This window comes from Phytophthora infestans, genomic scaffold, assembly GCF_000142945.1.
Source record: "Phytophthora infestans T30-4 supercont1.69 genomic scaffold, whole genome shotgun sequence".
Taxonomy (NCBI): domain Eukaryota; phylum Oomycota; class Peronosporomycetes; order Peronosporales; family Peronosporaceae; genus Phytophthora; species Phytophthora infestans.
The window spans coordinates 376317-399717 of NW_003303690.1; the positions used below are offsets into that span (position 1 = coordinate 376317).

Here is a 23401-nt window from a genome sequence, read left to right on the forward strand (position 1 = left end):
AAGCTGATAAAAACGTTAGTAGTATGACATGGAACATTACGCCGGCAGTTTTATTACTTTCCGTAATTTACCACCGAGACCAGTTCTGGAACGTTCTTCCGAGGCAGCTGGTATTCTGGCGACGCAACCTCTCGACCGAAAGCAACGTCTTTTCGACCTTAGGGTAGTTTCAGAACCGCTCGACCACTGAGAACAGGTTTGTCTGAATTTCAGAATTAATTTATTTTTTTCAAAAAAATAAGACCCTATGTACATAACTAATAACGTGTCGAACGAACTAACTTTTGGAAAATACAAGGGCACACCGATCGAAGAAGTATATGCTTCTGATCCCGGGTATTGTCAATGGATGCACAACCAACCCAGGCTCAATATTACTGAGGATATCAAGATTTTCCTTCACTCCAAGTTTCTTAGCAATGATAATTCGTATATGATGAGTTGAAGCAAGTACAAGGGGAAGACGCTAAAGCAAATTAGTCGCACCGATTCAAATTATATCGATTGGCTTCGTAAGAACCCATTCGTAATTGAGAAATGCCCTAAACTACTCAACGAACTTAATTAAGCGACAAAAAATAATTTTTTTTGCCTATGACAGAAATTACTAAACACATTCTAACTAAGCCGTGGTAAAATCTAAAACCTCACCCGTTAGACGATCGTAGAAGAGCTCTTGTTCGCTTACAACCAAAACAAGCATCTTTGTTCCCTGGCAACCAGCGTTTGTACCCTGGATCTGAATAGCCTGAGGTACATCACGCTCCGTCAGGCGGCTAACGTCAGCGATAAGGACGCGGTAGTTAGAGACCACGTCTGATAGTCAAGCAGTCCATTCAGAAGCTCAGGAGTCAGATCACCATTAATCGCAGCAATTTTAGCGAACTCGTTTGTGAATTGGTCGAAATCGTAGTCATGACTAATGTCGAAGCATTGAGTCGAACCGATATGGACATTGAAGTTGCGAATGCTCGAACCAGGCTGAAGTGTCCAAGGAGCCGTATCAAACGGACTCTGAAACTGTTGAACAGCAGCAGTAGCAAAGTTTCCAGTTTGCCTCGCAAATGGTAAAAGAATGACGTACTTCGCATTCTTTACAGAAGCCGAAAGTTGCAGATCGAAAGAAGCATTAATCTGTGTCCCTTGCTTGCCAATACCGGCGCGCTGGTAAAACCACTGTGCATAACAGTCGTTGTAGCGGACCTTCTTTAGTGGCTTCGAGATGATAGCCTGAGAGTTCTCCAAATGAACAAACACGATATACAGTCGAGAAGTCGTAAAAGGCATGTAGGTTCCATCAATAGTAGGTTCAAGCGCATTGACGACAGCACCCCACAAAACAGCAATAGAACCAGCTGTTGAACCTGAAAGGACACTAACCATAGGATTACTACTTGCCGACGAAGCAATCATTACAGGTCATGTATTACCACTCGATAGTGTAGTACTTGTAAGCGTCATATAACGAGAAGTATCAGCATCAATAGCTACAGTACCCTGATTAACCTGGAAACGAAGACGGACTTGAGGGTTAGCCATAAGATCAAGCTCCTTCAAATCGGGTGGAGATTAACAAGCTTGATTTTTAGCATGTAGTTCTACGTTCCCATGATAGCGCCAGCAGCATAGCCACCCGCCACGAAATCGCCACGTCCCAGCTGATTAGCGATGGTGGTTGTAGCAGATGCGGCACCAGTGGAAGGCCACGACGTAGATGAGTCAGCTCCAGCATTTGGTGGGTTCGAAAGAAGGCGCTTGACAAAACCATCATTTGCTACTGAAGCTGTGGCAGAGATAGCGCCGGCGGTGAAGGAGGAGGAGAACGCAGTGTTATTCGAATACCCGTCTCCAGTAAAAGAGCCCGTAGCACTGTACCTCGACGACTGAGTAGCATCAGGGAAGAGGAAAGACTCTGCACCATGCTTTTCAACATACTGAGGACTATATCCAGTCGGAGCACGAATATTGTTCCAAAACAGTTTGTAGTCAGCCATAGAAACGATAGTCTTACCATTCAGCTCAAGACTCAACGAATCGATCACATCCAATTTCCGCACTTCAGCGAAACGCAAAAACGGTTAGCAGGATTAGCCTGAGCAGTAGTAGCATGAGTGTTTTTCATCGATACCTTGTATGGTAGCATAATGTAGGCATCACGGAGCGAAGCGAATCCTTCACTTCCATTAAGCTGGGATGTTGCATCGATAGTAATAACACCGTTTTGGTATGACCCCTGGTTAAGATCGATAACGAAAGGCACGCGCTTGCCAGAGGAGACTTTAATCTCCGGATCACTCTTGCGCGAGCTCTGGTAAAGAAATTGGTCGGAAAGCTGTGTTCCAGACATCGTTGAGATTCTATATGGCATGTAATATACTTTATCAAAAATAATTGTTATGGAACTCGTCAAGCCTATTACATCCGATCATGATCTAATTGAGCTTGCCAAGCGTATTGGGGTTCATCTCGATGCTATCTTTGAGTCAAATGAGATCACAAAGCCGCTTCCGAAGAAAGGTTCTACTTAGATCGCCTAATCTCGATATAGGACACTGGCAGGCTGTTCATGATGGAGAATTATTTGATTCAATGGGGGAAGCGGCACCTACGAAGTAGGGCATCGGGCGATACAATCCCAAACAATATCAAGGCACTTATGGCGATTATTGTGGTCCGTTTTGCATGCTATGGCTATATTGCAAACAAAAAAATAAGACGAATCTATTGAATCGATTCAAAGATCTGAATTTGTCAATTCTGTATTAAATATGTTTCAGGAAATATAGCAATAATGTATCGCGAATTGACGATTTCCAGCGATGTATCAGCTCCCAAGCTGACTAAAGCCCTCACGACAGGTAAGCTAAGTCTTACAGCTGATCAACTCGAGGGTTCAGGCTCTGTTATCCATCTCCACCCAGCTTCGTATGAGAAAGCACTAAAGGCACGCAAGGCGGGTCGTGGGGTTAGACTTGACATTACCAAGCATGAGATCAAGAAAGGCTACAAGAAGCTCCAAGGAGGATCCATTTGGAGTAAAATCAAATCAGGGTTATCGACAGCATTCAAATTCGTAAAAGATAGTGGTTTGCTGAGCAAGGGTGTATCAGAAATGATAGGTGTAGAGATTCAGCCAATCAGAGACAGGCTCAGTTTAACATAGATTCAGTATGTAATACAAAAAGGCAGATGTAGGGCGGCCGTGGAACCTTCTAGAAGGTTCTAGAAGGTTCCATCCGCCTGAACTGCGGGGGCGGCACTTCTCGTTTCGCGCGCCCTCCCCCAAGCTAGCGTTTCCTGAAATACTGGTAGCACTTGTTGGTCCCAGCAACCTGATTAGAAGGAGCCCATGCCAACAATCGCCCAGCTACGCGCCGAGATCGATCGGCTGAACCAAGCGATGGCCGACCGCACGAAAGTGCCGAGCCATCTGCCCAAGTTCACGGGCAAGAGGGGGGAAGACGTCCGCGAATGGCTGTTCCAGATCGAGAACGCCTGCCGCATCAACAACATTCCAATTGAAGACACGAGCGCGCGTCTTTCTGGAATCGCCGGATCGGCAATGGAAAAGCCGGCATCCGGATGGTTTCTGCACTGGTCGTCGACAACTCGAGCGGAGGAGCACACGTGGGGGATTTTCCGTGAGCATGTGCTCCAACATTTGGAAGCGTCGAATTACCAGTCTGTCCTGCGCGAGAAGCTTCAACGCCTCAAGCAGACAGCGGACATCGAGACCTACAACGGCGAGTATTCAGCCTTGATCTTCAGAGTTGAAGGAATGAGCGTGCTTGACCAAGTACTATACTACGCGAACGGTCTCAAGCCGCGCACGCGTAGCTATGTCAAGCTCGAGAACCCAGAGACCCTGAGTGACGCAATGGACCTTGCGGTCAAGTATGAGGTGACACACTTCGTCGACGAGTCGCGCGAACGTCACACTCGCCAAGACAAGCGGAAGCCGTCCACTGAGCACGCGCCGAGTCATGACAAGTCGCTCAAGGGAAAAACGTTTCGTGGTAAAGGGCGTTTCAAGGCGAAGACTAGCTCGAAACGAGCCGAAAGTCGTACCTGTTCCACTGCAAGAAACCTGGCCACATCAAGACCAACTGCTTCCTTTGGAAGAAGGAGCAAGAGAAGCAGGGAAACGGGCAGCCACGTCAGTGAATGAGGGTCCTGTCGTGGAAGAGAACGTAGCCGGATCAGTTAAGTTTGAGAATGTCAGCCTTAACGTTCTGAGCGAAAACCCTCTCGTCTACAAGTCGCGTCCACTGTTCTCCGTAGAGAGGGAAATCATCGTTAGTGGCGCGACCATTTCGACCCAAAGGATGCTGTTGGACTGTGGAGCAACCACAATCTACGTGTCCAGACAGTGGGTCGAGAAACATCGACTCAAGGCCACGAAGTTCATTGGTAAGAACATTCGTGTGAAACTTGGAGACAACCAGATTGTCGAGACGGAACTGGAGGTACTTCCCCTCGAAATCCTGGTGTCTGGGTTGGGCGAGGCATACAAGTGTATCGCTGTCGTCTACGCCATACCCGACGAATTCGACTGCATCCTTGGAATCCCATTCTTCGAGGATATGCAGCCGCAGATCGACTGGAGAGGTCGATGTATCGAAGGAAGGCAAGTGAAGACTCTGCATTGGAAGCGAACAGGGGAAACCAGTGGACCGATCGAGGAAGGCGGACCGGTGATTGCCTCCGGGCTTCGGAGATCTGTCGAGGCGAAAGGCCTATCGGCGAAATGACCCGATTCCTGTCGAGGTGCCGCGCTGGAAACGGATGTGAAGTCCGCGGCTGAAACTGTTTGCGACGCAACGCAGAAAGAGAGCCCAAGAGTTGTTTGCGAACAACCAGGAGACGCGTCAGCCGGCAAGGGTTCGGCGGTGAAGGACAACTTAGAATGTTCGAAACGCGGCGGTACTGTACGAGAGGCTGGAGATAGCAGCAGTACTGGGGGCAGAGGCACTGTCGTGAAAAATATGTTCACGATCGGTGTCGTTAACGAGGCTGTTGTCCAGACGAAGTTCATCACTCGCAAGAAACTACGAAAGTTCCCGAGAATCAAGACCAAGTCGATCGATGAACCTGACTTTATGTTGGTTCTGACGAACGTGACGACCAAGCAAGTTGCTCGCTCACTGCAACGGCAAGATCAACCCGACAACGTCGGAAGTGCGAAAGCACAACGGTATCTGGATACGGACTGGGATAGCTTCAAGGGGAATCCCGCGTACCAGTTACTCATGGAGTACATGGACAATGTGTTCCGTCCTGAGCTCCCAGAAGGTTTACCCGAGAAACGCGAGATTGAGCATAGGATTGACGTGGAGGATCCGAATCTTGCAATGTATCGGCAACAATGGCGTCAATCGCCAGAGCAGCAACGCGAGATTGTGCGTTGGGTTGTAGACATGGTGAAGAAGAAGCTCATCCGTCCAAGCATCAGTCTACATGCTGCTCCAACCTTCTGTGTACGAAAACCAGTTGGCTGGAGGATTGTACACGACTACCGGTACTTGAACCCCAACACTGTACGTCAAAGTATCCCAATGACGAGGAAGGAGGACATTCTTGACGCGATGTCCGGAGCGTACTGGATTTCCGCTATGGATTTGATGTCCGCGTACTATCAAGTACGTATGCGTGAAGAGGATATCAAGTTCACAGCATTTCAAGCGCCAAATGGACTCTGGGAGTATCTTGTTCTGCCCATGGGAGTCTGTAATGCGCCAGCGACGATGCATCGTTTAACGTCAAAGCTGTTCCGAGGTTTGGAATACACTAAATCGTTTTATGATGACATCTACGTTTTCACGAAGTCTCAGAGCATCGACGACCACTTGAAGGCGTTGCGCAAGACATTAAATATCCTGCGTGCCAACAAGCTGTACGTCAAGCTTGCCAAGTGTGTCTTCTGTGCCGACGAGATTCCGTGTCTCGGGGACTTCGTAGGACGCAACGGTGTACGAATGGATCCGGACAAGGTACAAACCATCACGGACTGGCCAGTACCACGAACACAAGAGGAACTTTACAGCTTCCATGGGTTGACTGGCTACGTCCAGCGATTTTGTCCAGACTACGCAGCATTTACTGCAACAATGTTCACTCTCTTGAAGAAGAAGAACAAGAGGAACGCGAAGATCCCAATTCAATAATGAGCAGTTGAAGAATTTCAAGGAGCTGAAGAGGCGACTGTGTAATCCTCCAGTGTTGCACCTCCCTAACTTCAGCCAGTCCATGCATCTGCGCACTGATGCAAGCAAATTCGCTGTTGGTGGAGCAGTATTCCAAGTCGTGGACGGAGTTGAGCGACCCATTGCGTATACCAGTCGAAAGATGAAATCCGCGGAGCTCAACTATCCTACACAGCAGCAGGAGCTACTTGCTATCGTACACGCGCTAGCAGCTTTTCGAATTTACTGCTTAGACAAACCACCGATCGTCGAGACGGATCACAAAAGTCTCGAAGGATTGTTCACACAGAAGATGGCGAACCGCCGATTGGCTAGGTGGTACGACATTCTAGCTGAGTACCAACCCACGTTCTCGTATCTTCCAGGTGCGAAGAACAGTATCGCGGATGCATTGAGTCGTAGACCTGACTTGCAGCCAGATACGAAGTATTTCCATGACCTGAGTGTGTCCAGCTTCAACGACACTTCCTTCAGTCTTGCTCTTAGTCAAGTGTCTACAGATTCAGAGCTGCTGAAGAGAATCAAGGGTGCTTACGTCAAAGATCGAGATGTCCCGACAATCCGGGCAGCAATCCAGCGACGTACAAGCACCTCAAAGTCAAAGGAAAAACACCAGCACCACAAGCTATACCGATACTATTCGGAGGCAAACGGCTTGCTGTGGTACCAGTCTCCGGTGGATGACCATCCTCGAATCACTGATCCCAACGATGTGAAGTTGAGACAATCGATAATCAAGGAGAGTCATGACACCAACTACAGTGGCCATCCTGGTGCCGAGCGAACGTACTTGACGTTAGCACGACGCTGGTACTGGTCCAAGATGCTCAAGTCGATCCAAACGTTCATTGCTGACTGCGAACCATGTCGACAAAACAAGCCAAGGCTAACAAAGCCTCCTGGCTTACTCGAACCATTGAGTATTCCCGATGAGCGCTGGAGATCGATCTCCATGGACTTCATAACGGATTTGCCTAGAACGAAGCGTGACGTTGATTCGATTTGGGTCGTCGTCGATCGACTGACCAAGAGATGCCACTTTGTGCCGACAACAAAAGGTAACAGCCGAAGGCGTTGCCCGTCTCTTCATTAACAACATTTGGAAACTTCACGGTATGCCGACGAATATTGTATCCGACCGAGATAGAAAATTCGTGTCTGCGTTTTGGCAACACGTCTTCAAGTCTATCGGCACGTCACTCAGCATGACAGTAGCACACCGGGCCCAAGGCGACGGACAAACTGAGCGAATGAATCGATCGCTCGAAGAGTATGTTCGATGCTTCGTCAGTCCACGTCAAGACGACTGGGACATTCACTTAGCGAACGCTGAGCTTGCTATCAACTCAACGGTGAGCTCCAGAACTAAGCTCGCACCGTTCGAGGCGGATCTAGGGTATATTCCGCTGAATCCGCTACAGCTTGCAGCGGAGCAGCTCGATACGGTTACAAGGAGTCGTCGAGGCGCTGAGTTTCACGAGCGCCAAGCAGCTATTCTTTTTCGCTGCCGTGAAACACTTGCTCAAACGCAAGAGCGAATGCGTGATGTTTACGACAAGAACCGACAAGAACAAGTCTTTGCGGTTGGCGACCGTGTGTACTTGAGCACCAAACACTTGGACCCCAAGCACACTGGTCTGCCAGCATCCACTAAGTTCGGTCCGAAGTGGATTGGACCTTACTCTGTTGTGCGGAAGATACACAACCATGCTTACGAACTTAACATTCAAGCTGGCAACAAGCTTCACCCAGTATTCAATACGGGTTCGCTGAAACCGTACAGCGAGTCGACACGCTTGTCGCGACCCAACGAGGTTGTACTGGCTGATGGAAGTATCGGCCAGATCGTCAAACGCTTGGTGAAGAAGATGACACACAAGCGACGGACCCAATTCCTTGTGGAGTGGGTGGGAGAAGAGAAGCAGACCTGGGAACCGGATGAAAACTTGTCACAAGTCCCAGATCTACTCGTAGAGTTTGAGACTGCAAGGCGCAAGAAACGAAAGAGAAGATGAAGTAAAATTAACTTAAGGGGGGCTCAAAGACCTACATGTATTCCCGTACTACATCCCCTCCAAGTTGAAGCTACTGCTGCATCAAGCGTCTCTTCCGGTTACGCGCCGTCTTCGAAGTGCGTTTGCCGTGGCGACACACGTACCCAAGTTGAAGCTGAACACGACTAATCCACTTTACACTCTCAATCCAAAGGTAGTTCGAGAGAGGAGACACTTCCATCGGTGGATCGTGGTCAGCCGAGTACCCATCAAGCACGACCAGGCGAGCATTGGGACCAGTCTTCACTACGACGAAACAGTGACCGATGTCATCCTGGCCTGCGCTCACCAAGTACGTACCCGGAACCAAAGCTTCAAAGAAGTGGTTCAGAGTCGCAACACTCCCGATGGATTCATGAAGAATATTGGGAAGCATGATGCCGTAGTCCAACGGAACACTTTGGCGCTGAAGCGTTTTCCAGAACTCCGTGACGTCTTCGCGAGATACGCCAAACGCAATCGCCTCGGGACGAGTTTTTTCATACTCATCCCACATCGCCATGGTAACTAGATTAGGCCGACCAAGATGGTACAGCGCGCAGCGGAGCGCATCCATGAAACACGTACCAGCTTCGGAAGCACTAGCACGAACGTCGTACCATCCCATGAATGTTATTTCAGAATTCGAAGCCTTCCACTTGTCGACATTTTGCATCATGTACCGCGTCGATTCCTTGTCCAGCAACTCCATCCAGACCCAGCTCATCTGCAGCGGACGACCCTTTCACTGAACAAGATAGCAGCGGTGCGGAGATTCCCCTTCGACGTCAAGCAAGCGTGTAATTCCAGCCGAGTTCGCATAATCTCAAGGAGCATTCGGATTATAGTGGTTGCGATGGTTCGTAGTTAGATGTCTCTCCGGAGCTTTCGGAAGCGGAAAGGGATGCCAGTCCGACGTCTCATCGCCACGACGAAGCCGAGCGCGCTTCGTCTGTTGGGTGTCCTCCTCATCTTCGTCGTTAAACAATCCCACCTCTTGAAAAGGAACATCCTCAGCTGCAACGCTATCATCACCAGCATCATCAGCCGCAACATCACCATCAACGTCATCTCCACACAACCCTTCGATCGTGATCTCGTAGATGAGTTGCTGGAGCACGGTGGGCGGCGACGACGCAGAGGCATCGCGAGACGCAGCCAAAGAGAAGCCAACAGGAGACGAAGGCGAACGGGGAGGCATGAGACCTGAGCCAGGAGCTTCAGCAGCTGCGTCGTTCGGGGATGGAGAAACAGGAGCTCGTACAGGCGACGATGAAGCAACAGGAGCCCGTACAGGCGGCGAGGGAGCAACAGAAGCCCGTACAGGCGACGAGGGAACAACGGGAGCCCGTACAGGTGACGGTGGCGTTACAGCACCAGCAGGAGCATCGACCATGGCAGCCGGAACAGCAGGGACTGCAGCAGGAGCACGCGGCGTCGGCGAGCGAGGCGAGGGAGCGGCGGAAGGCGAGCTAGTGGCAGGAGCAGCAGCAGCAGACGCAAGAGGCACAGCCATCCCCCAGGACGGACCTACCCAAGCCCCAAGTAAACAGGCCCGCACAAGGCAAGCGTGGGTAAACACGGGGTCGGACTAATCCGTCAGGAACGGCACCTCTGGCCTTCAGCGCAATTTCGGGAATGACAAGACTGAGGGAACGCGCACGCCAGAGAGAGGGTGAGTGTATCAGATATGATAGGTGTAGAGTTTCAGCCAATCAGCGACAGGCTCAGTTTAACATAGATTCAGTATGTAATACAAAAAATGCAGATGTAGGGCGGCCGTGGAACCTTCTAGAAGGTTCTAGAAGGTTCCATCCGCCTGAACTGCGGGGGCGGCACTTCTCGTTTCGCCAAGCTAGCGTTTCCTGAAATAAAGGGTCTGGATGCGGCAGTGCCTGCTATTGCTACAGCGTTTGGAGTCCCTCAAGCAGGAATCCCCGCAAGTGCGGCAATTAAGTCATTGACAGGAGTTGGAGTATATGACTCTGACAGCGATACCCCGGTAGAGTCTCAAAACTCTGCCTACGTCCGAGCCTTGCTCGATGTAGAGAAAGAAGGTGGTCGTATTTCGGTAGCGGATGTTAAGAAGGCGGCGAAAAATGCTCTCGGGTATGCTAAACGTAAGGGGATTCTAACTGATGCAGTCGATGCAGGCGAGAAGTTTCTACTATCAAAAGCAGCGAAGCCACAGCATGAGAATCTGATCAAATCGGTTCGAGGTGAGGTAAAGAGACGCTATGGTGTAGGAGTCCCTAAGAAACCAGCTAAAGGTTCGCCCGAAATGAAGGCTAAGATGGCTGCACTCCGTGCTAAACGTAAGAAAGCAATGATTGCTGGCTCTTTTCAATTAAAGTAGATCCACCCTATTCTGCGGAATGGGAGAAAAAAATCATTGAGTGCTTATTTTTTGGCCTCAGCAACAACATGATCGAGACAGAAGTACCACGGAACTTAACCTTTTGATCGTTTTGATTATAGATACTGATTGTAATGGACGTTCTCGCGCCGTTATGACAGTTCATCCAAGCATACTGACTCGGCTTATAGCTGATTAATTGACCTGCCTGAGCATCACGACGGTCAAACGCACTAAGGATATCACCAGAGGCAACATACTCGTTTTTGATCAGGTCGCATCGAACGATGTAGCTCGAGGTTGGGTGAATCTGAGGAATGGTATTTGACAGCTGAGCACTTGAAGCCGTTGCAGACGCTGAAGGATACGTACCAGCCGTCAATCCTGCTACTTTACCAAAAGAGGCGCTATCAATGATGATGCGAGGGACACGCGTTGTTGTTGGCAAACCAGTACCGCCTGACGAATAAAGCCCACTTGCTGGTCGTGTCCAAGTGCCACCGGCTGTAGGAAGTGTCGTTGGAGTAGCGCTAAAATCGAATTGAGCAGCATAATACACACTGTTTTCCGTTAGTTAAATATAGAAAACGTTCTCACCAAATGGATTAATTAAATACGCTCCAGCATTTACGAGAGCCGTCGGAATGCTTCGATTAATATCGGTATAGCTGTAATGTCCATCAGGGAGGACAACATATACATTGGATGTGGTTCCAGCTGTCGGAACCTCGATTTTGAAGGCTTTATTCAGAAGCTGAGTTGCAACGATGTTGTATTCAGAGTTATACATCGAAATCGATTGAGCCGCGCATACCACATCCTTAAAATCGGCAGCACTGCCAGGAAAGCTGTATTTCCATGTGCTGTTATAATTGTCTTGAACGAGGTTAGTGGAATCGAGTTTAACAAAACTTGCCATGGTATATGTATATTGATTCCCCCAAAACAAATATTCTAAAGTTATTGCTCAATATCTATCGGTCGATCAAAGTTGTATCTGATTTGACCTTTGACTGAATCCACGAACAGCATCTGTCCTTTGCGCTCCGTGGCTTTATTGTAGTAATAGACGATTGATCGTTCATCAACGCCTTTAATGTTAAAATCCTTTACAACCATATGTAAATCACGCTTCGAATTCGCTTTTAGAATCGCTACGTACTCTAAATTCAACCGAATCATCTTATCAGTGGCAAAGTAGCTGTGACTTGGGAATATGGTTGAGAGTTTTAAGTGTCGCCCACGTGTATAGTAATGAGAGAAGATAATTTTCTGAAGTAGTTTATCATTGCTATAGTCATCGATGATAACAAGCTCCGGTTTGTTAGAGCTTAATGGAGTATGACGCACCTGATCTACTTTAGGAGGGCTATCTGGGTCAGCAAATGTGATGAATCCTTCCAACTTTTCCCGGAGATACTCATAAAGCTCCTGATGAGGATTACGAGCAATGATTTTTAGATGAGCAAATACGTGAGGAGAATGCTTGAGAATAAACATACAAAGATTGTTCTTTCCTGAAAAGCTTGGACCGAGCACAACCATTCTAAACAAAGCTTTCATATCCAATGCGGGGATATCACCCATCGAAGCAGACTTGAATTTTTTCGGAATCGAAGCCCCGAAGTCAGGAATAGCACTCATGACTAAAATTGTTTGATCTATATAGGATTAAACAAAATGAGCTCCGGTTTTTCATATCCACAGCCTACATTTCAATCATCCATTTATAATCCTTCATTCTATCTTTCGTTAGACTCGAGTGGTTACCTAACATACGATTATGCGCAGACACTATATTTGAGCAAGGATGATTACAGGATGGGCTACCTTAGCGGAGTAATAGCAGGAACTGCTTCGTACAGCAAAACTTTGATTCTCGATTCGTCCGGCAATATCAGCGGAATTAATAGCTTTGGAGCTTTTACTATTACTGGAACGCTACAAACCGGATCCCAACCAAATATAACGTCTCTCGGCTCTTTCTTACGATCGGTGGAAATTTATCGTTCAGTGGGTCATCGCACTCGATATCGATATCAGGCACTTCAAGCTACATCGATTGTCGAGAATATCGCCAGAACGGGACTACATACGATTTGGGCCTTCTTGAATACATAAACGGAGTTAGTTTTGGTACCGCAACGCCAAATAAATTCCTATTATGCGACGCAAGCTCGAATATCGGAGGCCTAAGTTCGGTAACGGCTACTACTCTGACCTGCACGAACTTGCGCCAGGGCTCGACGTATTATGACCTATCAAGCTTTTTAACATCTATTCCGACTTCCCTCTCGCTCAATAATCTGTCAACGAGTGGGGATATCAGCTGCTTCGGCGTTATCAATGGGTTTTTAGCGTATGGAAACCAATCAGCTATAACAACAGTAGGATCGCTGACAGAGCTTGGGATCAACTCTACAGCAACGAATGAATATTTCTCGATTACTGGTAGTGGATTGGACTTTCTTGATGGTTCTTACACACGAATGATGACTCTGACCGCGAATACGACTCCTGTTCAATTCCAGATCCAAGTCCATAATGGCAATCGATCAACCACAGCGAACGCGTCATGGATCGGGAACATCACAAACAACGACCTCAGATTTGGGGTCAATAACTCGACGTCGATGATTCTTACTACCACAGGTCGTCTTGGTCTTGGTACTACAAGTCCTTCAGCTCCGCTGCACGTCCCTGACAGCAACATTTTTGTATTTGGAGCAGGCGGAACGACAGTGTATCGCCTCAGAACAGATAGTGGAGCTACAGAATCCGCTCTTGGCCCGATCACATATTCAGTAGCGGGTATATTCGGAGGATACATTGCCTGTACAGCCATGGCGATGACGTCGGATCGACGCCTTAAAAAGAATATTCAATCATGCCCAATTGATCGTGTGAAGCGGCTCTACGATAGCTGTGAGGTCAAGCTCTATGACTGGATCGAGTCGGAAAAACAAGCCTGGACAAGAAATCGGTCTCATAGCTCAGGATTTGGTCTCAGCCCATCTAACTGATTTGATATCGATCTTTTACAGAGATGATATTGAAGGGGGAGAAGACCCAAGCCTTGAACCAGCTAAGCAATAGCTCAACGTTGATTACAGTCGAATATCGGCTTATAATGTGAAGATGATTCAGCATCTTCTGGGTGAGATAGATAAATTAAAAGATCGTTTGGCTAATATAGAGTCATGAGGATTGAGCGCTGAGAGTTAAGCCCTTTGAAAAAAAAATAAAAAATTTAATAAACAGCATTTTAATCAAAAAGATAATAAATATTCTTATTCTTATAAAAAATATAACAAAAAATCATATAAGAATAAAAATAATATTTATTACATCTTAGGTGAAAAAAGACCTTTAAGGCCATTAACAACTGCATATTTAGCAAGAGGTATTAAGTATGGGTTGTTGATATGCACCGACTCTGCACGGTTCGGCTATCAGGCGTGACGTTCCAAACTGGACCGGTCCCAAACCGGTTAATCTGGTGGATGGCCAGGAGCACTGAAGGTTAGAGGACAGATTTCATCTACTCACTTCGGCATTTGCCTTTAACAACAACAACAGGTTAACAGCCGCAACGCTCAACTCTACCGGAATGTTCCAAAACACGACGACGACCAAGCGCGCCGAAGTCCTCCTAGGGAGTGGGAACTACTTCCACTGGGAGTACAATATGTGCATGACGCTAGCCAGGAAGGGCCTGCTTGCGCATATTGAAGCCGTCAAGCCGGAGAACGATCACCGAGGCGTGGCTCGTCAATGATGCCAAGGCGCTCGGCATCATCGCTCAGGGAGTGGAACTCCAGCCTCAGACCAAGATTCGGTCGGCCACTCGTTCCATAGTAGCTTGGGGAACGCTGCGAGAATTCTATAACCGCACCACGCTCCACAACCGCGTGACGATGACGCGTCGCCTCCACGAGTTCAAGATGGAAAGTGGATCGACTATGGTCAAGCATCTGGATGCGTTTGATGAGCTGATCGTCGGGTTGCAGAAGCTAGGAGAGCCCATGGACGAGGCACGCCAGCTGGTGGTGCTGCTAAGCAGCCTCCCCGATGAGTACGAGCTCATTTCGTCTATCGTGGAGAACGCCAAGGGTGTGACGCTCATCGAGGCCAAGAAAAAGCTGTTGAAGGAGTACGAGCGACTCGAGAAGAAGGAACCACGGAGAAGGCGTTCCAAGTGAATCGAAACGCAGGCAAGTTCCGGAACGGCCGAGGGAACGGTCAAAATCGGAACGATCGAAAATGGAACGCTCCGAAACGGAACGTTGGTTTCAAGGGCAAGTGTTTCAACTGTGACCGAGTGGGTCACATGAAGCGGGACTGTCCTGCTGCGAAGAAGAGCAGTCAAGAAGATGCAGTGTTTGCGGTTGGTGGGGAGCGCTCGGCCGAGTGGCTGATTGATAGTGGTGCGACGTCGCACATGACCCCCTACCGGAATGACCTATTTGGGTACGAGGCACTAGACAGTGGCATCAACGTGACGATTGCAGATGGTAAGAAGCTGCGCGTCGCAGGACCCGGAACGGTCAAGTTGACTGGTTTGGACGGTAAGCGCATCCGAATGGTGGACGTGCTCCACATTCCGGGGCTTGATAGACGGTCATTGTCGGTCGGGAAGCTCGCGGAACGAGGCATGAGCGTGGAGTTTTAGCGTTCCAGTTGTGTAATTTTGGGAACGGAACGCTGCGATAGCGTCAGGGAAGAAGGTCGGTAAGGCCTTTCCTGCTGGACTGTCAGCAGGAGGAGGCACACTTCGTTCCAATACGCCGGTCCTGACAGCGAGTGGAGGCTTTGGCACGCTCACATGGGTCACCCCAACAAGGACGCGCTGACGAAGACTCAACGTTCTACAATTGGTATCCCACATGTGACAAATAGGAACGAGACTCTGTGCGGTGGATGTGTGGAGGGAAAGCAGACCGTGACGACGTTCCCGTCACGATCGCTAACGAGAACGACGTGTGTGTTGGAACTAGTACACACGGACGTAATGGGCCCAATGAGAACGATCTCAAAGGGTGGTGCCAAATATGTTCTGACGTTCGTAGCCGAACTACTCCAAGCGTTGTCGTTGCGTACTTTATGAAGAGCAAGAGCGAGGGTCGGCAGCAAACTGAAGGAGTTCAAGGCATTGTACGAAACACAGTGGGGGGAACGTCTAAAATGTCTTCGTTCCGATAATGGAACGAAGTTCGTGAACAAGACAGCTCTGGAACTATGCAAACGGAACGGCATCGTGCATCAGCGTAGCGTTCCATACAGCCCTCAGCAGAATGGAGTGGCGGAACGCATGAACCGACCCATCATGGAGAAGGCAAGAAGCATGCTGCACTACAAGTCTATGTCGACGCAGTGGTGGGCGGAAGCGGTTAGTACTGCAGTGTATCTCATCAACCGTTCCACGAGCACATCAAACTCTGATGTCACGCCGTACGAGCTGTCGTTCCAGGTGAAGCCACGGATAGAACACCTACGTGGTTTTGGGTCACAAGGGTACGCTCATGTGGACGACGTGATGAGAACGAAGCTGGAACCCAAGAGCTTTCAAGTGCACGTTCCTCGAGGTACGCTGAGAACGTGAAAGGATATCGTGTGTACGACATGGATGCGTCGAAGGTCAAGGTGACACGGTCAGGTCAAGCTGGACGAGCGTGAGGTGGGCCGGAATCTATGACACGCAGTCCGCAAGCTTCAGGAACGGTCATCCATGTGACGAGGAACGATGATACGATCGCTCCAATATCTGGAGTGGAACGTCAGCATGCTCAGGATGAACCGATGGAAGAAGCAGAGGGGCCTGCTCAAGACATTGAGATGGACGACCTTGAACCGGAACGGAACGCAGAAATACAGCAGCTACCCGCGCCGGAGGAACCCAGGTTAAATGGGCTGGATTTGGCAACGTTTTATTCGCAGCCTCCATCGTTCCATGAGGACCGGATGATCGTCCATCCTGAAACGGAGCGATCCACGCGCTCTCGTGAACCGTTACTTCTACTTGGGAACGGTGACGATGAAGATGTGGAACGTAGAAGTGATGGACCGCCATCTCCTAAGCGTGCCAGAATCGACGAAGATGGTTTGCTCGCAGAGGCAGTGTTGGCGTACGCGGCCAGCATTGGTGGCGTTCCAGATACGCCTAACACGTACGCAGAAGCTATTGCCAGTAACGAAGCAGGAGAGTGGCGTCGTGCTATGCAGTCAGAGCTGAATTCGCATTCCGGGAACGGAACATGGACGCTCGTTCCACGTGGAACGACAACTCGCTCCATTGGATGTCGCTGGGTGTTCACGAAGAAACGTGACGGGAACGGCCGGGTTATCCGTTACAAGGCACGCCTAGTGGCGCAGGGGTTCAAGCAGAAGTTTGGAATAGACTTCTTTGAGACGTACTCTCCAGTTGCGAATATGAACTCGATTCGAGTTGTACTCGCTGTTTGCGTTACGTGCGGCTACATTATGGAGCAACTGGATGCCGACACAGCGTTCCTAAACAGTGGCTTGAAGGATTTGGTCCACATGGACGTTCCATTTGGCCTCGAGAATGCTGAAGGCATGAAGTGCAAGCTGCTAAAGGCCTTTTACGGCTTGAAGCAAGCTGCAAATGCATGGAGCAAGACTATTCATCGCGTGTTCCTGCAGAACGGTTTCAAATATTGCGGAGCCGACCAGTGTGTCTACGTCAAGCGTTCCAAAAACGCATTCGTGTACGTATGTCTATATGTGGACGACATGATCATTGCGGCCAAGACGCGCGACGAAATTCGCGACGGTTTTGCGGTCACGACTGTATCGTTCCTTAATCGGGTGCCTCATGTACATCACAACCTGTACTCGGCCGGACATTGCCTACGTTGTCACGCAGCTGGCACGCTTCCTAGAGGATCCTGGAACGCAACACTGGAAGGCAGCGATTCGTGTTCTGCAGTATTTGGAGTCCACTCGCCATCATGGTGTCGTATACAAAAGTGGAACGAGTGGATTTGGAACGCAAGCTGTCAAGGCAGAAGCGTTTACGGACGCAGACTGGGGAAGCAGCATTGACGACAGACGTTCAGTGTCTGGCGTCATGGTCATGATTGGGAACGCCCCGGTGGTGTTTAAATCCAAGTACTAGAGGACGGTTGCGCTTAGCTCAGCGGAAGCAGAGTACATGGCACTAAGCCTTTGTACTCAAGAGGTACTGTGGACACGTGCCATGCTGAAGGATATGGGTCACGAGCAAGTGGGAGCGACGCAGGTCTGGGAAGACAATCAAGGTGCTATTGCACTTGCAAGCAACGCTGGATATCACGCGAGGACCAAGCACGTGGATATCCGTCACCACTTTATTCGAGAGAATGTGGAACGTTCCACAATCAAGGTGGCCTACATCGACACGAAGCAGCAGTTAGCTGACATGCTTACGAAAGCACTGGGAACGAAGTCGCCAGCGTTCCTTTGCGAAGCAAGTGGAATCAAAAAGAGGAACGACGTGCAGTAGCGGTGAGTGGGAGTGTTGATATGCACCGACTCTGCACGGTTCGGCTATCCGGCGTGACGTTCCAAACTGGACCGGTCCCAAACCGGTTAATCTGGTGGATGGCCAGGAGCACTGAAGGTTAGAGGACAGATTTAATCTACTCACTTCGGCATTTGCCTTTAACAACAGCAACATGAATACGTCTTGATACGGGAAAGTTGCGCAAGATTGATTTCGGGGCTCGTGGATACGCCCAATATCGGGATCAAACGCCTCTGAAGGCTTTTAGTCATCTTGATCATAATGATGAGGAGAGACGTCATCGATACTACCTTAGACACAAAGTTGATTACCCAGAACCATCAGCGGATTTCGATGCTAAGAAGTTTCGTTGGTAATAATATACAAGAAATGGGTTGCGTACCAAGCAAAGATCGTAAATCGAATTTAACTGCTGACGAACCTACTCAGGCAATTGCTTCTACATTCATGCGCGCTGATCAGATCGTAGCTCTCGGAGATAGTGCATTCGTTCCTATGAAAGATGCTATCATGGAAATACATGTTGGAGAGAGAAAAAATTAGTATATATTGCGGAATGGCGAATAAAGCTGTTAGATCTGGAATTGCTTAGATAGCAAACGTCTTTACAGACTTTGATTTTTTTTAGTTGAGTATGCCCATACTTTCCCTCCTTCCGTCTGGGTTGACGCCTCCGTTTTCTTGAGCGTCTTGTCAAGATCCGTTGCCCAAACAGCTGCCTGGGTCTTTTGAGGGCGGTCATGGATGATTAGATTTTTCATGATGGCTTTTAGCTCTGCGACGTTGAGATCAGCGTTGTCGCCATATTTACCGCCTGAGCTGGAAATAATTCGGGGATTGAAAAAGAACATGGTTATAGTAGTCGCGTGACAATTTCCTTAAACTCAGAATCCGAAATTAGACGGTTGCTGTACATATCCACTGAGAGACTCTTAAGCTGTTTGACAATTGAAGGATTATCATTGCCCAATTCAAGCTCTTCTTTCAGCTTGTCATATTCAGCTCTTAGAGAGTCTAACGGATCCTCAAGGTGGTCATGGAAGTTATACTGAAGATGTGTAATCGCAAGGATCTCTTTGAACAGTTCTCTATCATCGATACTGAGCTTGTCATATGAAGCTTGATCGATATGACTCTTATACACAAGAGTTCGGATCATTGATTGTAGACTATCACTGATTTGACATTTGGGTCCGCATTTGCGACGATTAGGCGGAAAAATGACAAGGGTTTTGTTATCAAGGTCAGGGATTCGGATATACTTGCTTCCGAGCTGACGATATACATAAGCTGAAGGTGTAGCTAAGCCTTGAAAATCATTGAGGTTGTATATACGACCGCGTCGTACGACACCTTCGAGTGGAGCAACACCGGCTCCTCTTAACCCACGACCCTGAAGATTCCTCTTAACCGCTGACCCCACTCAATCAACCATGTTATTCACAGTTTGGCGAACCGTGCGCTCGTCTTGTCGATCACTGAATTGATCAACCTCGGTGAATTTTTTTAGCATCGGAGTAGCTTTTAGCCTTGATTTGATAGACAGCCTTGGTCGCTTTCATGGCAGAGGTTGCCGCCTTCAACGCTGATCTTGCGGATTTTGAGTTATTACCCTTTACTGTTCGCTTCGCCTCATCGTATTTCCTCTGAGCTTCGCCATACTTTTGGAATGCGGCTTCTGACTCATCGTGGAGTTTTTGCAAAGTGTCATCGCGATATTGAGTACTCTCTGAGGATTTGATTCGAGCTGATGTATCTGTCGATTTTGTATTGTCGAGGATCGCTCGATTCAATAGCTGAAGATTAGCTTCGAGATTTTTTTTCAAAGCTGGATCATCATTCTCATAGACGTATCGCTCTATGTCTTCAAACCCGGTCATCAGGCTATTGAAAGTATCCATCCATCTAATGGTTTTCATAAGATCGTTGAAAACCTTGCCAGAAACCGCTTTGTTTTCGTGGTTTCTAATGTAAAATGGTTTTGCTGCGGTGGCTTACTAAAGTAGTAATCTTGATTAGCTTTCACACCACTTTTGGTATCTAGTATTGGTTATACTCTAAAGGGAATTCGAGCTCCTTCAGATGCTATTTTGCTGTAGTAGTCCATGAGAATCTTCTTCGCATCGTTATCAGCATTAGAGAACTATTCATATCTTCATCAATTCCAATCTTAATTCTATGCCGAGCCTCACCATCGCGTGGCTCAAAGGCTTTTGCAAGTTTGGTGGTGTCTTCATTAGTAAATAGATCGATATCGCCACGATCTTTGACTAAATCAATAAATTCTTGGAATGTAGATCTCCAATCGACGTTTTTAGTAATCGCTGGCTTGACTCTTTCACTATCAATACCAAATACACTAATTGATGAACCATCAATCCACACGTATTCAGTTCTATCCACCTGAGATGTTTTGCTCATGCTCTTGAGGATAGGAATGGTTTTCTTTTTCAAACCAGCCGACTCAAGCACTGCTTTATTTTTGAAAATAGACCAAAGCAATCGATTCCTACTATCAACTTGATCTAATGAGGGTGACGTCGATGTGTCAAACTCGAAGCTGTCTTCAAGACGTTGTCTTGAACGGAATGCATCATCACCTTCACTTGAATCGGCGATTTTTCGTTTTCTCGTCAGTGAAACGTGATAAAGAGGGTCTTCAAGTCTCATATAACTGCTCTCATCGATTGATTTACTTACGCCATCATACCAGATGTCCCTAATCTTCTCCTCTGTAGCCACCCAGTCAATCGATTGATAAGTCTTACTCTTTCTACCCGTTTTGGCTGCAATTAATGACCCCTTTTCACCAAGAAAGTATCTATTGTCATCCTTACCAGTTTTACGCTTAATTGGCTTAATTCGAAGCGCTACCCAATTAGGATTGGCGGTAAACAATTTCTTAATCCTTGATCGCGCCTCCACTTGATCTTCGGTATCCATGTTTTTCATGTTTGTTTCAGCATCTACCATTTTTGGAGTATTGTCGATTCCAACATCAGCTGTTTGCTGTGTGTTATCGATACCAACATCAGATGAAGGCGCTGATAGCAGCCAACAAAAACACGGATAAGCAGAGTCATAACTCCGAAATTTCCATGGAGGCTCTACGCCATCTCGGTATCATAATGTACTCGTGAAGGTGATCTTGCTGGCCTGTATAAAGCCCCGCATAAACATTGTCTGTATGTTTCACAGGGAGTGAAAGCATCAAATCCGGTGTACGAGCCAAAACCGCGCTGGCGCTTCTAAAAACAAAAAAAAAACGCTTTCGTCAGCGGATATTTTATCATTGGATAGCAAAGGCACATAGCGTACTCGGGGACAAGCGAATAGGAGGCAGTGTATAGGCTGTCGAATTCGATAGACAGGTAGGTGCTGGCAGTGAAGTACTCGAGGGCCTGGGTCAAACATACATCAATTACTAAGGGCTTTAAAACGAGCTTACAACTCACGCAACATGTTGATATCCACGCCACAACTTCCATTCCAGCCCAGCGTCTCCTCTGGGGTTGGTAGGGTTTTAGTACATCATACACAGTCAGTTGGAAGGGCATATAAGAAATTCGAGCAACATACCGGATCATCAGTCATCTTTACAGGAGACGGCAAAATCTAGACATAAAAGAACATCCCCATACAATCCAGGTGCGGCTCTGGAACATCACTTCGGAGACGGTCTATGCAGCTGAGTTTATCGAACACGCGATTTGAGTAGATAAAAAATTAAGCTGGGGAAGTAAAATGTATTGTCTTCTTTACGTCAAGCATTTCGGCGAGAAACGATATTGTAGAGCTGCTGAGGTTCTAGATATGGCGCAGTGGAGTTTGTAGTGCATGACTGTTTTTGTTCAATATCGTGCATAGTAGGCAGGCACTGCCTTCAAATGTGGCTATCTTCGCTAGCCTAAAAGCTTGTCGAGCGTCCATGACTTGTGTGAAAGGATCAACGTGAAGTACGTAGACTTCAGGGCAGTCAGTTCTTGACACAAGTGCCGAGTGCGCGACACAGATGTCGGTGACCATGCAAAATATCCGTACGACGCGAGCGCGCCTAGCACTGAGCAAAACACGCAGCCTTTCGATACCTTCCGATCGGTAAGTCGCCTCCTCTGTTACTTCCTCATCGGTATACGATAGCCTTATCAACTGTTGTCGCTTAAGACCACGTTGTGCTTTCGCAAACTCTGGAGTTGTGGTCTTCTCAGCTTGAGACCTGGGCGCAACGAAGCCACATAAACATTTTCGTAAAAGCTGCATCATAGTCGTTAGCTGACAGAGCATATAGGTTAGATAACACTCAAGAACATGACCTACGTACCGTCGATCTTCCCCATGGGTTTATACGTGATGTCCCACTGTGCGAGTTTGCATCTGTTGACATTTGCGAGTGTATTTCAGCTCAAGTTGTTCAGATCCTGTGTTTGCTTTGCTGGGTAGTAGATGTAGTGCGCGAGAAGTGTCTGTGGGCCACATAACCCTAGAGGCCGTGTAGCCCACGGTACTCCACTCACTGACTTTATTCCGCAAGCGACAAACCGGAAAGCTGCAGTTGAGTGAGCTAATGGCAAATTGATGATAAAGAAAAAATGGTAATGCAAAAGAATACCTGAACTACTGTTCTGTCCCGCTTTTGTACATAAAATCTACGATTACATCGAGTTGGACATAAACCTCGCGCATTTTGTGCCGTAGAAAGCTGCTTAACCCAATTAGGGCCGGGAATTACTCTGTGGAATACAGATTAAGACGATATCTTGATTAAACTATAGCGGGAAGTTTGCAATATTTTATCGGTTGCAAACCCTTTCGCTGCTAGACGCTGCGCACTGACTCAAAAACACTGCGCAATTGCACAAAACTACACTAATGTATCCACCACTTGGATATTTTAACGCTTTCCATTGGCCACAACTGGACAAATCACGATCAAAAATCCTCCAAATTCTAAGTCCTTCTAAATGGGGATCAAGGTTGCTCATCGCTTTCGCGACCGGTGGCGGACGAACACCCGCACCACGTGGCGCGCTCACCAAATTTTCGGCTAGGTCTAAACTTACAGAGAAGTAATTAGGCTAGAACTTGCCGAAAGTTTGGTGAGCAAGACGAGATACGACTGAATGGTACGCAAAGTGAAGCTGCTATTATTGTAGTTAGATAACTGCTAATCTAACACCACCACTATGATTAGCTATTGTCGTCAGTGTCCGCATCGTCCGCGTTGCTGTTGTAGTCCTCCCCTCACTTGCGCTTTCTGAAGCGAATCCTTTTTCGTATTAGAGAA

General features: G+C 47.9%; 4 protein-coding genes across 4 annotated transcripts; all 4 read right to left on the minus strand.

The window, feature by feature from the left end:
• Positions 1–622: 622 nt before the first annotated feature.
• Positions 623–1130, minus strand: PITG_18526 (uncharacterized protein; the record flags this gene model as incomplete). Its single annotated transcript, XM_002997593.1, has 3 exons — positions 623–816; positions 861–1012; positions 1099–1130. 3 exons carry the CDS (start codon positions 1128–1130, stop codon positions 623–625), a joined length of 378 nt encoding a protein of 125 aa, XP_002997639.1.
• Positions 1131–8526: 7396 nt separating this feature from the next.
• Positions 8527–8963, minus strand: PITG_18527 (uncharacterized protein; the record flags this gene model as incomplete). Its single annotated transcript, XM_002997594.1, has 2 exons — positions 8527–8541; positions 8655–8963. The coding sequence occupies 2 exons, from the start codon at positions 8961–8963 to the stop codon at positions 8527–8529; spliced, it is 324 nt and encodes a 107-aa protein (XP_002997640.1).
• Positions 8964–10599: 1636 nt separating this feature from the next.
• Positions 10600–11511, minus strand: PITG_18528 (uncharacterized protein; the record flags this gene model as incomplete). The annotated part of the gene is made up of 2 exons (XM_002997595.1): positions 10600–11152; positions 11210–11511. The coding sequence occupies 2 exons, from the start codon at positions 11509–11511 to the stop codon at positions 10600–10602; spliced, it is 855 nt and encodes a 284-aa protein (XP_002997641.1).
• A 41-nt stretch (positions 11512–11552) lies between these two features.
• On the minus strand, positions 11553–12137 carry PITG_18529 (uncharacterized protein; the record flags this gene model as incomplete). The annotated part of the gene is made up of 2 exons (XM_002997596.1): positions 11553–12023; positions 12066–12137. 2 exons carry the CDS (start codon positions 12135–12137, stop codon positions 11553–11555), a joined length of 543 nt encoding a protein of 180 aa, XP_002997642.1.
• Between the last annotated feature and the right edge of the window lie 11264 nt (positions 12138–23401).